We start from the raw sequence: 14,537 nt of genomic DNA on the forward strand, positions 1-14,537 counted from the left end.
CCATTACACGGGTATATCAGCAAATGTGAACAGTGACTGTCAGAGAATAATGTTTGAAAGGCAGTTAAACTACAAGAAGACAGGAATAATTCTGCCAGCCAACTCACATTGGTGCCATGGTGTGTTAACTGTAAAATAACAGTATTGGCAATTCTGCCACCAACTGCACCAAATTACAGTACACTTGTGCCTTAATACCCTTGGTAACAAAGATCAAATTATGATTTTGACACTAAGCAACTCCTGTCTCATAGGATTCACACACATCAGCAAAGCCAAATAATTTGAGCAGCTGAGCTAATGGTAAATCTAGTTTGAACACAAAAAATGGCTGCTGTATTTGGAAGTTATTGCATTGCATTTTAAAATTGTCAGACATCTTTCCAAATTAGTTTCACATCTGTGGAGAAATGCAAGCAACACTTGAAAGTTTTGGTGAAGTTCAATTTTTAAACTGTTTCATATGAAGCAATGTAAGGACTCAGATTTGTTGACTATTTTACCAGCAAGCCCTTTATCGTCCCATCTTGGATTTGGGGTACAGCAAAAGGAACAATGTACATCAGTTATTAATCTGTCCCAGTCATTCCGAGACAACTGAGGACCAGCTCGTCCAACAGCAAGCAGACATGGCCAGATTCTTCATCTCAGCTGCAATTAATGTTGCTCAACCTGAACTAATAGGGGCAGAAACTGGATGGCCAGGCAGGAATAATCGTCCAGGAGACTTACCCACTGACATTCCTCTCGCTTCCCACCCTCTTCAATTTTAATCTACTCTTTTGAACAGACAGGAGAGATGCCCATGAGCTATGCAGATCAGGATCTGATGACATCATTCAGGTCCGATTGCTATTTTAAAGAGTACCTGAACAGGGAAGCTTGTAGCTTTCCCACTAGGTGAACATAGCGGGAGGAAGAGTCGGAACCAGAAGACTCTTAAAGAAGTAAGTTTATTTAAACTTTTTCAATATTTCCTTGTGGGGCTAAGAATACCAGAAATAGTTCTCCTGGCCCCACACAGAAAGTTATGGAGGGCAATTTTAATCTAACTCCCCTGGCTGAGAGTAATAATCAGGTGGGGTGCAAAACCAGCATTGTACCCGATCTCATCAGTTTCCCGCCAGGAGAATTAGGTTAAAATTGTCTCGTAGGTCTTCCCTGTCCCAGGCTCCCCGCCGTCCCCATCAACTGATCGCAAGTCCCCTCCAGAAACCCCCCTCCAGAGTGCATTCCTTTGGTCCTCAGCAACAACATCTTTCTGTCTGCAATGTATGCTCACAGATTTGTAGACCTGTTGCATGGACTCCCAGGCCGCCTACAATTTCTGCGGTCTGAAGGAGTCTGTGTTCCATGTGTATATGTAGTGTGTGAGGTTGCAGCCCTTCTTCCATTATTTAAAGGGGCTGCTCCATCGATTTTTGGCTGCACTTCAGTCCCATGCTCTTGATCTTGGTGCAGAGGGGAACGGGCAGGTCAGAGGGCCTCCTCGTAAGAACATAAGAACATACGAAATAGGAGCAGTACATTATCACCCCCGGGAACAGAATTTTAATTTGATTGGCAAAGTTCCCAGTTAATTTCTAAATTTATGGGTTCTAGTGCCCTTGCCAGAGGGGGGCATTTGATTTAAAGTTTAATTTAAAATAGTTGTAGAGCTGTTGCATTGTGAGTGGCTTAGCCAGTCATGTGATATTCATAAGACTCAATAAAAACCCCAGTCAGTTGGGTCTAGGTCATCCACGATGAGGGGTGCAGTTGAGTCTCTTGGATGAAGTGGTAATGTGATTGTTAAACGTTTGCTATTAAAAACTAGTTGGTTTATTAGCAATGTGTTACGATGAATTCTTAAGCAAGAACCCGTAAAGCAAATACATTACACTGTCCAATATCTGCTGCCGCTCACCACCCAGCTGCCACTTTCCATCAGTTTCACGTGTGCAACTGACTGACCAGGGGTATGCAGATGAGGTCCGGGCATTAAAACTGCCGGGGCTTCACGTTCGTGAGGGCAGGAGAGTTTGTCACCCGCCTCAGTCCCTGCCTGCCCGGTTCCTACCCCGAGTTAAAATGTGAGCTAATGTGTCACTTTATAACTGTGGTCTTGCATCTTTGTACAGCGGAATCTATAATTATACTCATTTCCTGTTGGTGTTACTAAATCATGGGGCTAGACTTTCCACTGATGATCGCTGAGCTATCGCCATCCCCCCGCCCCCAAAAAAGCCAAAAGTAGCGATCAGAAAAAAGGGCGATCTTCCAGCGATCCTGAAAACTGAAACATCACTAAGGCTGCAACATCGCCCATTTTTGGGGGGATAGCGATCCTATTGGAAAGTCTAGCCCATGGTTTATTTGCCAAGATTTCCTGTGGCTTAATCCCCTTTCTAATCTCACTTCAATTGAAAGAAATCAATTTTGAAGAAATCTCTTCCTCGATGGCAAATTAGCTAATTGGATTGAAAATTGACTTTGCAAAAGCAAGAAGGAGGTCAGGATAAACTTTAAAAGTCCTGCCTGGAGGGTAGTGACTAATAGAGTTATGCAAGTAGAATCTGTTCTCCCTTCTCCTACATTATTCATAAAGGGTGGGTGGTACTTCCTGTATTGTTTCAAAATTTGCTCATGACACCAAGCTATGTAGCCAGCTGATGAGTACAAGAGAAATTAATAACATTCAAAAGGATCTGAACCCATTAGATGTGTGAGCTAAGGAATGGACGATGGTAGTTTCTGTATGTAAATGCGATTTATGTATATTGGAACCTCGAACATGCATGCACAATGAAGAGTCCATTAGCAAAGTTGGAAAAGGAAATGAGTACATTTTAACAACCAAAATCTTAGGGTCCAGGTAGAAACATAGAAAATAGGTGCAGGAGTAGGCCATTCGGCCCTTCGAGCCTGCACCACCATTCAATAAGATCATGGCTGAGCATTCATCTCAGTACCCCTTTCCTGTTTCTCTCCATACCCCTTGATCCCTTTAGCCGTAAGGACTATATCTAACTCCCTCTTGAATATATCCAATGAACTGACATCAACAACTCTCTGCGGTAGAGAATTCCACAGGTTAACAACTCTCTGAGTGAAGAGGTTTCTCCTCATCTCAGTCCTAAATGGCTTACCCCTTATTCTTAGACTGTGTCCCCTGGTTCTGGACTTCCCCAACATCGGGAACAATCTTCCTGCATCTAACCTGTCCAGTCCCGTCAGAATTTTAAATGTTTCTATGAGATCCCCTCTCATCCTTCTAAACTCCAGTGAATACAGGCCCAGACGATCCAGTCTCTCCTCATATGTCAGTCGTGCCATCCCGGAAATCAATCTGGTGAACCTTCGCTGCACTCCCTCAATAGCAAGAACGTCCTTCCTCGGATTAAGAGATCAAAATTGAACACAATATTCCAGGTGAGGCCTCACCAAGGCCCTGTACAGCTGCAGCAAGACTTCCCTGCTCCTATACTCAAATCCCCTAACTATGAAGGCCAACATACCATTTGCCGCCTTCACCGCCTGCTGTACCTGCATGCCAACTTTCAATGACTGATGTACCATGACACCCAGGTCTCGATGCACCTCCCCTTTTCCTAATCTGCCACCATTCAGATAATATTCTGTCTTCGTGTTTTTTCCACCAAAGTGGATAATCTCACATTTATCCACATTATACTGCATCTGCCATGCATTTGCCCATTCACCTAACCTGTCCAAGTCACCCTGCAGCCTCTTAGCATCCTCCTCACAGTTCACACCGCCACCCAGCTTAGTGTCATCTGCAAACTTGGAGATATTACACTCAATTCTTTCATCTAAATCATTGATGTATATTGTAAACAGCTGGGGTCCTAGCACTGAGCCCTGCAGCACCCCACTAGTCACTGCCTGTCATTCTGAAAAGGACCCGTTTATCCCGACTCTCTGCTTCCTGTCTGCCAACCAGTTCTCTATCCATATCAGTACATTACCCCCAATACCATATGCTTTAATTTTACACACCAATCTCTTGTGTGGGACCTTGTTAAAAGCCTTTTGAAAGTCCAAATACACCACATCCACCGGTTCTCCCTTGTCCACTCTACTAGTTGCATTCTCAAAAAATTCTAGAAGATTTGTCAAGCATGATTTCCCTTTCATAAATCCATGCTGACTTGGACCGATCCTGTCACTGCTTTCTAAATGCGCTGCTATTTCATCTTTAATAATTGATTCCAACATTTTCCCCACTACTGATGTCAGGCTAACTGGTCTATAATTATCCGTTTTCTCTCGTGCTCCTTTTTTAAAAAGTGATGTTACATTAGCTACCCTCCAATCCATAGGAACTGATCCAGATTCGATAGAGTGTTGGAAAATGATCACCAATGCATCCACTATTTCTATGGCCACTTCCTTAAGTACTCTGGGATGCAGACTATCAGGCCCCGGGGATTTATCGGCCTTCAATCCCATCAATTTTTCCAACACAATTTCCCGCCTAATAAGGATTTCCTTCAGTTCCTCCTTCTCTCTAGACCATTGGTCCCCTTGTATTTCTGGAAGGTTATTTGTGACTTCCTTCGTGAAGGCAAAACCAAAGTATTTGTTCAACTGGTCTGCCATTTCTTTATTCCCCATTATAAATTCACCTGAATCTAATTGCAAGGGACCTACGTTTGTCTTCACTAATCTTTTTCTCTTCACATATCTATAGAAGCTTTTGCAGTCAGTTTTTATGTTCCCAGCAAGCTTCCTCTCATACTCTATGTTCCCCCTCCTAATTAAACACTTTGTCCTCCTCTGTTGAATTCTAAATTTCTCCCAGTCCTCAGGTTTGTTGCTTTTTCTAGCCAATTTATATGCCTCTTCCTTGAATTTAACACTATCCTTAATTTCCCTTGTTAGCCACAGTTGAGCCACCTTCCCTGTTTTATTTTTACTCCAAACAGGGATGTACATTTGTTAAGAGCAATGTTAGTCCTCTACTTGGAGACATCTCAAGGAAATTGATCTCGGCCTGATGTGACTCTACGCCCTTTCTTGTTTCACACTTGCTTAAGTTCTTTCTCCTTCTCAAGAACAAACATCTGGCTTTCTTTTTTAAATTTCATATATATCCCAATTCTATATTTTTAATAGCTGTTAAAAGAAGAATCCATCATTATATTTTTATTGCACTGTTAGCAACTTTCTATTTAATTAAAATCAATGATTCCTACTAAGATTATTAATTGATAAGAAAGTAGTAATTGCATTCTAGAGTTTAAAGGCAACCTGACCACTGATTCTTCTAGAAAACTAAGATTACCCGGCGTTCTCAATATTGCTGTTTTATGGTGCCATATGTTTAACTCTTCCTGGTGTACAGGAAGCTGTGTGCATGAATGTATATTAAAGAAACAACTTTTGTGTCAATCGAAAACAGTACACCATTATAAGTCATGTTTTGTACTTGGATCTTTGAAACAAATTTACACCAATTTCAAAAACCTTTCCCTTTTAATATAGCAATGGCACAAGTGCAGAAGCAATAAATAACACTAAAATAAAAGGTTCTAATTACATCTTGTGAAATCTCTAATAACATGTCAATACCAACAACTAACAAATAACAACTCTATATATTATTTCACATCTTTCAACTTCTATCCCTCAAATATAAGTTTATGCACATTGGAACCTCTGCCACCCCCGCCCCGCCCCCCCCCCCCACCCCCTGCCTCAGCTCATCTGCTGCTGAAACCCTCATCCATGCCTTTGTTACCTCTAGAGTTGACTATTCCAATGCTCTCCTGGCTGGCCTCCCACGTTCGACCCTCCATAATCTTGAGGTCATCCACATCTCTATTGCCCATGTCCTAACTTGCACCAAGTCCCGTTCACCTATCACCCCTGTGCTCGCTGACCTACAATGGCTTCTGGTCAAGTAACGTCTCGATTTTACATTTTTCATCCTTATTTTCAAATCCCTCAATTTCCTCGCCCCTCCCTGTCTCTGTAATTTCCTCTAGCTCTACAGTCCTCTGAGATATCTGTGCTCCTCTAATTCTGGCCTCTTGAGCATCCCCGATTTTAATTGCTCCGTCATTGGTGGCCATGCCTTCAGCTGCCAAGGCCCTAAGCTCAGGAATTCCTTCCCCAAACCTCCCTGCCTTTCTGCCTCTCTTTTCTCTTTCCTCCTTTAAGACGCTCCTTAAAACCTACCTCTTCTGCCCTAATATCTCCTCCTGGGGCTCGGTGTCAAATTTTGTTTTATAACACTCCTGTGAAGCACCTTGGAACGTTTCACTACTTTAAAGCGCTGTAGAAATACAAATTGTTGTTGATGTTTTAAATGGTTAACAACATAATGGAATTCCAACTACAATGCAGACAAGCTGAAAGTAACATATTGGCCCAGATATTCTGGTCCTAGGCTTGTTTCGGACGAACGCCTTTACGAAATTACCTGGTGGTTCTGGAGGAGCGTGGAATTCCGAGAGGGAGGCCTTCTCTTCTCGCGCTGCAAAGCGCACTCCCGTCCTCTAGGTTCCCACACAGAAGATGCAGTCACGTGTGACTGCTCAACCAATCAGGTAAAGTATTCTCAATTAATGGCAATGAGAACTCCGTATCTACGAGTTCCCATTGCCATTAATTGAGAAAAAACAAACAAACACACTAACACCAAATAAAAAATACACCTCACATAATTAAAATTAATTGAAATGAAAGTTAATAAATATCTTGGAGAAAAAATTTTTCCCCGAGTTTTTAAAATGTTTTTTAATCATGGTTTAAAATAAATTTAACGTAGTTTTAAAAAATAAAATGTGTTTTTAAAAATTTCATTTTTATGTTTTAAGTATGTCTTAAAACTCTTACGCCTGTAAAAGTAGGCTATGCACCTGCTTTTATCAGGCGCAAGAATTTTGAGGACATTTGCTGGGCAAGATATGGATAAATACCGCAATCTTGTCCTTGCAAATGTCCTCGCTCCCGATATGCAGATGATCCGTCAAGCTGGAGCTTGACAGATCGGAAAAGCCGGTTTTCAGCGCACGCACATTGTGCGCTAAATAACGGCTTTTGCGATGCCTTCCCGGATCCGTGCACACTCCATACAGACCCGGGGAGGCCAGAATTTCTGGGCCATAAATGCAATTTTAACATACATAGACAGATAAATTCTATTTGCTTGGGAGATTCACACTACTAATGATATTAGACAAATAAATAATAAACAAACTTGTCATTGAAAGCAATGTCTTCTTCATTATGTCCTACTATCAATAGTCAGAAGACTAAATTCAAGCTCCACTCCAGGGTTTAAGCACATAATCTAGGCTGACACCATAATGCAATACTAAGGTAGTGCTATCAGAGGTGCCATTTTTCAGGTGAGATATTTACCCGAGGCCCTGTCTACTCCCTCAGGTGGATGTAAAAGATCCCATGGCACTTTTCGAAGAAGAGCACGGGGGAAGTTCTCCTCATGCCTTGCCCAACACATATCCTTTAGCAAACATCACTAAAACAGATTATCTTGTCATTATCTCATTGCTGTTTTTGAGACCTTGCTATTCACAAATTGCAAGCTGCATTTCCCTACAGTACAAAACTGGTTACATTTCAAAAATATTTCATTGGCTGTGAAGCTTTGGGATGTCCTGAGGACATAAAAGGCAGCATACAAGTTCAAGATTTTTTCTTTCCTTTTATATAGGAATCCATTTTAATTTGCTGTATTCATTACCTATCCAAGGATGTTTCATTTCTAGATAAAGTGATTGAGTAACCAGGTGAAACAATTTTTGCAAAGACTGAACTAATTCTAACATTTGCTTTTGTTAAGTATATACTGTAGAAAGGAAGGGCTTATAGAATTACTAAAGCTTGACAAGCCTACGAGGCAGTAGAAACTGAAAAAGTAAAACATGTTCAATAAGTGATGGAAGCGAGAGGAATGAGAGAACTAACAAATGCACAGAAGTGAATGATGGTACTAACAAATCAATAGAGAGGTGATGGCAATGAAGAAGTCTGAAACAAAAACAGAAAATACTGGCAATGGACAGCAGGTTATTTAGCATCTGTAAGGACAAAAGACCCATTTAAGGTGTAAGACCCTTTCCCAGTTCTGAGGAAGGGTGTTACATTTGAAATGTTAACCTGCTTCACTCTACAGCTGCTGAATGATCTGTTTTCTGTTACTGTTTTAGTAATGGTTAGGTGATGTTAAGGATGGTTTTTAAAAGCCTACTGTTTTAAAAGAAGATTGAGGAATGCATTATCGATGTCTTCAACTTATTAGTACAGGATTGTAGAAATATAGCATTGATTCACAAAGTGCAATTGCATCGGACCATCTGGCTATTACACATTGCAATTCAAACAATTAGTACAGGTACATTGTTGGCTTGTTTCCACTTAAAGACTTATATAAAATCTTCAAATACCCTCAACCCTTCTCCCCCAAAATCTTTCATGGTTTTAGTGTTAACATTTGTGATTAACTAGTTATCCCGGGGATGCAACAATGGGTTAAGAGATTGCTACATTTTGCCAGCACCAAAAGTCTGAGTTACTTGTATATTAGAAATTAATTTACTGAAATGGAAGGCCTAATTAATTTAATACTCTGTCACTGCTGAATTATGAGCCTTTTGCATTCAATAAATAACTCATATAATTAATTGCTAAACTTGGCAGCATATCCAGTTATTTACGGACACTATTAAAATCAGTGTAATGGTAACCTGTATTCGCAAAATGTTAGAACTTAATTTAATTTAATGTGTTGCATTTGACGATACTGACTGTTTCAGCTCCACTTTTTTCTCAAGTCCCTTCTTATTTGATGTGAAAAGTTTGTTGTTCTGTACTCATGATTAGAACGGCCATACTGTACCATCGCACTGTAATAAGTGCCTGATTGTAGTTCTGATCATATAGTTTTACAGAAAAGATGTGTTTACAATCTTTGATATATATATATATGTACATACTAAAAATCTTCTTATGTTTGACTTTTCTGTCCGAAGGAGGCCCTGAGGATTGGAAACAGCTCTATCCTCCACAGAAGTAAAAGATCTTTGATAGCTCCTCCCATTTCGTTCCCCGAGAATCAAAGAGGACCATTCCCAAAAGTTATTGGACGGGTAAGAATTATGATAGTTGGTTTATTTTACTGAGTTGTATTTATTATTATCCATCTAGGTAGCCTGGAGAGATCTGGGGAGAAGATTGAGGTTTACACCCTGCATTGAACATGACCATATAAGTAGCATAATACCACTAGTATTGAATTCATGGGGTTTGTGCATAAACTTGAGTGCGAACCAATCAGCAGCAAGGATCGCTGTGCCGAAACGAATGAGCAAGAGAACCACGTGAAATTGATCCTCTTGCATCAGCGAGGCTCGAGCGACATGCTGGGAGTGAGAGTCCCATCCCAAGAGGCAGTGCCTGACGAGGATGAAAGTTTCTTGTCATGGATCCTGGCACAGGTCTCGGGGGCAGTGGCCAGTAGTGGTCAGACACCATCCAGTTTAGAAACAGGGTCTGAAGCGGGAGTTAGGCCAGCCATCGTTTCAAGCAGGCGTCCAGGAGATGAAGGGGCCTTACCAATCTGGCAAATCAACACGCTTCCTGTGCATTTCAGTCACGTGCGATTGATGACAAATATTGCTAGGTTATCGACCTAATTTTGCATCCAAAAAATGGGCAAAGTGAGATCCAATTTCGCTCCCTCCCCACAATGTCGCTTAAAGTTACAATGGCTATAAGTAATTTTAACCATGTGATTGCATCTGAGACAAAATAGGTAGGATATTTGCATCTGTAGAAGCAAGTACATTCTTGAAAACTCAAAATGTTGATAAAGGTATATTTAATTTGATAATTTTCATGACATTCATTGCAGAAAAGCCTTACTTGACGGTTACCAGTGTAACTATAATGAATTTTAACTTTCACTATCAGGCAGTAAACTCATTATACAGCCCGCTCAATTCACTTTTCCATCAAAGTCAATACAAAGGAAAATCAGTCTGGGTATGTAACAGGCCGAGTTTACCGCTCGTCGGTGATAATTCAAATCTACCCCAATATCAGCATAATTCAGATTCACGAATTTCCCTGATCTGTTATACAATTAGGTCTACTGGTTTCGTGTCTTATTGCATTGGCCACAAGTTTGTTTCCATTCATATTGCATTTATTTAGTTCGTAAAAAAAAAAATCATACTTGATCAGAAAGGAGAATTTTCTATTAGTGCCATTTCCAGCAAAATCATAAACATGTCCGTTGAGACTTCCTCTCCCCAAATTACTAAGCGTTCAGTTTACTCTGTAGTATTAATCATGCTGTTTCTCCCATTTACTGCTTAGGTTATCATTCAGTCTTGGAGATGTTGGTACATGTTTTGCATAAATAAAGACGGAGTTTACAGAGAAAATGTTGCTGCTGATATGAAGTTATACAGTTGCTTAATTCAGCATTTTATTTTAAGAGCCAATGGGGTGTGATTTTCGAAAAAAAGTGCATTCTCAAAGCTGCAAGAATATTTCAGTACTTACAAACCAGTTAACAACACCATACATTTATATAGTGCCAGCTGTGGCTCAGTGGGTAGCACCCTCACCTCTGATTTAGAATGTTGTGGGTTCACATCCCACTCCAGGGACTTAAACACAAACTATCTAGGCTGTCACTCCAGTGCAATGCTGAGGGAGTGCTGCCCTGTCAAGGTGCTGTCTTTTGGATGAGACGTTAAACCGAGGCTCCGCCTGCCCTCTCAGATGGATGTAAAAGATCCCATGGCACTATTTTGAAGAAGAGCAGAGAATTTCTTCCCGGTGTCCTGGCCAATATTTATCCCTCAATCAACATAACAAAAAAAAACAGTTTATCTGGCCATTATCATGTTGCTGTTTGTGGGAGCCTGCTGTGCGCAAATTGGTTGCTGCGTTTTCCACATTACAACAGTGACTGCACTCCAAAAATATTTAATTGGCTGTAAAGTGCTCTACTATTCTGGTTCAACTGAGAAGTGGAAAATTATTGTACTACTCAGTGATACTCCAAAAGATAGTGGTGCTTTATCTTGGAATTGCTGTTTCGTGTCTTATTTGCACAATGTGATTGCATTCCCTTTGGTTCATAATGATGGGAATGAAATGCACTCTCAAAGCATTTATACTTCCATTCCTGATTCAGTTCAAGTGGCATTGGTTTATTAAATTACAGCTTAATGCATGCACTGCATTTGTTTTCGTGTAACAATGACAGTAGATTCTCATTTGGCAATTTGTACCAGTCTGGTCCACAGCTGATCTAAAGCCTGCACATTATACCATTGTCAAAGATGGGAGGCAGCACAATTATGGGAACAAGGGGAGCTGAGGAATCCAACGATGACACTGGGATAATTGCATAATTGATTTTTGGAGAGTTCCAGGAGTAATGTATTCATAGAAAATCTTGATCACATTAAAAAAAATTACAAAAGCATCCCCCCCAAGATTGGGATGGATTTGCATTTCTGTTACTTATGATGCTTGCAACAACGGCTGAATTTCACAGCTCAAAAATGGAAAGTCTTGTTGACAAGTGAAGAGTACAGAATTCTCCATCATCATCATAGGTGCCCGAGGTGTTCAGCGCCTTCCTGGATGCTTGTCCTCCATGTTGGGCAGTCTTGGGCCAGGGACTCCCAGATGTCGGTGGGGATGTTCTATTTTTTCAAGGAGACAGAATTCTCTACAATGAGAGTGACTGATGACTTGTGCCTATCTGCCAGACTTTCTTGGTGGTCTTGTGGGAGAGCGGTGCCTCCATAATTCCCTTTCAGTCAAGATTAATGCAGAGTGAAATAAAAACAGAAAATGCTGGAAAAACTTAACAGGTCAGGCAGTATCTGTGGAGAGAAGAAGGTTGGATTAACATTTCAGATCGATGAGTGCTAACCCCACCTTTATAAGAACATAAGAAATGTTACCTGGCCTACTGAGTGTTTCCAGCATTTTCTGTTTTTATTTCAGATTTTGCTCTTTTAAGTGAATCTTATTTATATGATATGTATCTGTCCGAATCTCTGCTGGTTTAGTGGGGGAACGTAGAAACATAGAAACATAGAAAATAGGAGCAATACGAGGCCATTCAGCCCTTCGAATTTGCACCGCCATTCAATATGATCATGGCTGATCCTTTATCTCAACACCATGGGCCCAAGTTTCCACAAGAAAAAAAACGGGCGCCCCTCCGAGCTGGGCGCCCGTTTTTCGCACCTAAAATGGCGCATAAAAAAATCCTCGGTATTCTCCACCTACTTACAGGTCCTCTGGCCCTCGGCGCAGCCAGCACGAGCTGTTGGGGGGGGGGGGGCGGAGCCAGGTCCCGGCGCTGAAAACAGTGCCGGGACCTCTGCACATGCGCGCTACAGTCGGCACGCAAGTGCAGTAGCTCCAGGCGCCGAACTGTGTGGGAGGGGCCCGAAGCACGCAGCCCCTAGCCCTGGCTGAATGGCCTCACTGGGGCTGCGTGAATAAGGCTCCTCCCACGGCCAGCTCCTGCTCCCCGCCCCCGACAAGACCCGACACCCGCTCCCACCCCCCTCTCTCCCCCCCCCGCTCTCTCTCTCCCCCCCCGCTCTCTCTCTCCCCCCCCCCAGCTCTCTCTCTCTCCCTCCCTCCCCTCTCTCTCCCTCTCTCCCTCCCCTCTCTCTCTCTCCCTCCCTCCCCCTCTCTCTCTCTCTCTCTCTCCCTCCCTCCCTCCCTCCCTCCCTCTCTCTCTCTCTCTCTCTCTCTCTCTCTCTCCCCCCTCCCTCCCCCCCTCTCTCTCTCTCCCTCCCCTCTCTCTCCCTCCCTCCCTCCCCCCCTCTCTCTCTCTCCCTCCCTCCCTCCCCCCCCCTTTCTCTCTCTCTCTCTCCCTCTCCCCCTCCCGCTCAGCGGCACGAACGGCTGCAGAATTCTCCCTGGCTGAAGCACTTTCACACAGGTAGGAAGATGGTTTATTTAATCTTTTCTTGGCTTATAAATGTTTATTCAGGTTGGATTTATTTGTATAATATTTGTAGAAGTATAAATAAGGATTTATTGTCGAATTTAATGAGTTCCCTTCCCCCCCCCCTCCCCCCCACCTCGTTCTGGACGCCTAATTTGTAACCTGCGCCTGATTTTTTAATGTGCAGAACATGTTTTTTCAGTTCTACAAAAATCTTCACTGGCTCCATTCTACTTTAGTTTGGAGTACATTTTCACTGTGGAAACTTTCAAATCAGGCGTCAGTGGCCGGACACGCCCCCTTTTGAAGAAAAAATTCTGTTCTAAACTAGAACTGTTCTACCTGACTAGAACTGCAGAAAAAAAAATGTGGAGAATTGCGATTTCTAAAATAATCCGTTCTCCACCAGTTGCTCCTAAAAATCAAGCGCGAATCATGTGGAAACTTGGGCCCCATATTCCTGCTTTTTCACCATACCCCTTGTACCTGAGTTCCCTGTCAATTAGCACTCTGGGTAGATTAGTTACGAGATACATTATGCTCTCTGACATTCTGGGGACTCTTGCTGTACCAGTACTCCAGAAAATCCACAGTGGACTGAATTCATGGAGGCCAAAATTCAGGGTCTCAGAGAGACCCGTTACTGCCCATTTGTGCCGGCCATTCATCAAAATTGAATGGCCGCCGCTTTGGGATCAACTGGCCAACCCGACCAAAATTCAGGTCGTGGATTTTTCGGCCTGGACCCGATCCCACCAGATTCTGATGACCGCTGAAAGCGAGTCATCAGTTAGTGCACCACCAGTTTTAATAAAGAAAAATACTTACCTCCCTAAATTCAGCTGAATGCGTTGATCCCCTGCCGCGCAGTGCCCCCGACAGGTTTTTCCGTCGGTGGACCCTCTGAAGAATGAGTGCGGTCCGGCAGTGGGGTGGCTCTTAAAGGGGAGGGCCCACTGCCGCAGCCTCCATTTTTGCCGGCCGACTTCCCGATCGCCCAACAAAATAGTGCCCCCGGGTTGGGCCGGGCTGCCAATGGGCAGCTTGGCACCCCCTCTTCAGGAAAAGAGTGGCTAAAGTAAATGTTGGTCCCCTAGAGGATGAGACTGGGGAATTAATAATGGGGAACAGGGAAATGAGACTTTGAACAAAAAATTTTTGTATCGGTATTCATGGTAGAAGACACTAAAAACATCCCAATAGTGGATAATCAACGGGCTATAGGGAGGGAGGAACCTAATACAATCACTATCACTAAAGAAGTAGTATTCGGTAAAATAATGGGACTAAAGCCGGACAAGTCCCATGGATCTGATGGCTTGCATCCTAAGGCCTTAAAAGAAGTGGCTGCAGTGATAGTGGATGCATTGGTTGTCATCTACCAAAATTCCCTGGATTCTGGGGAGGTCCCAACGGATTGGAAAACCGCAAATGTAATGCCTCATTTAAAAAAGGAGGCAGACAGAAAGCAGGAAACTATAGACCATTTAGCCTAACATCTGTCGTTGGGAAAATGCTGGAGTCCATTATTAAGGAAGTAGTAGCAGGACATTTGGAAAAGCATAATTCAATC

At 42.5% G+C, this 14,537-nt stretch overlaps 1 protein-coding gene across 1 annotated transcript in view; it reads left to right on the forward strand.

The window, feature by feature from the left end:
- The window catches only part of cdh13 (cadherin 13, H-cadherin (heart)), a 1,269,498-nt gene that overhangs the window by 438,326 nt on the left and 816,635 nt on the right, over window positions 1-14,537 (forward strand). Inside the window, exon 4 of the mRNA XM_070898241.1 lies at window positions 9,003-9,119. Within this exon, the coding sequence (XP_070754342.1) occupies window positions 9,003-9,119 (117 nt within the window). The remainder of the gene's footprint in view (window positions 1-9,002; window positions 9,120-14,537) is intronic.

Source organism: Pristiophorus japonicus, chromosome 13, assembly GCF_044704955.1.
Source record: "Pristiophorus japonicus isolate sPriJap1 chromosome 13, sPriJap1.hap1, whole genome shotgun sequence".
NCBI lineage: Eukaryota > Metazoa > Chordata > Chondrichthyes > Pristiophoridae > Pristiophorus > Pristiophorus japonicus.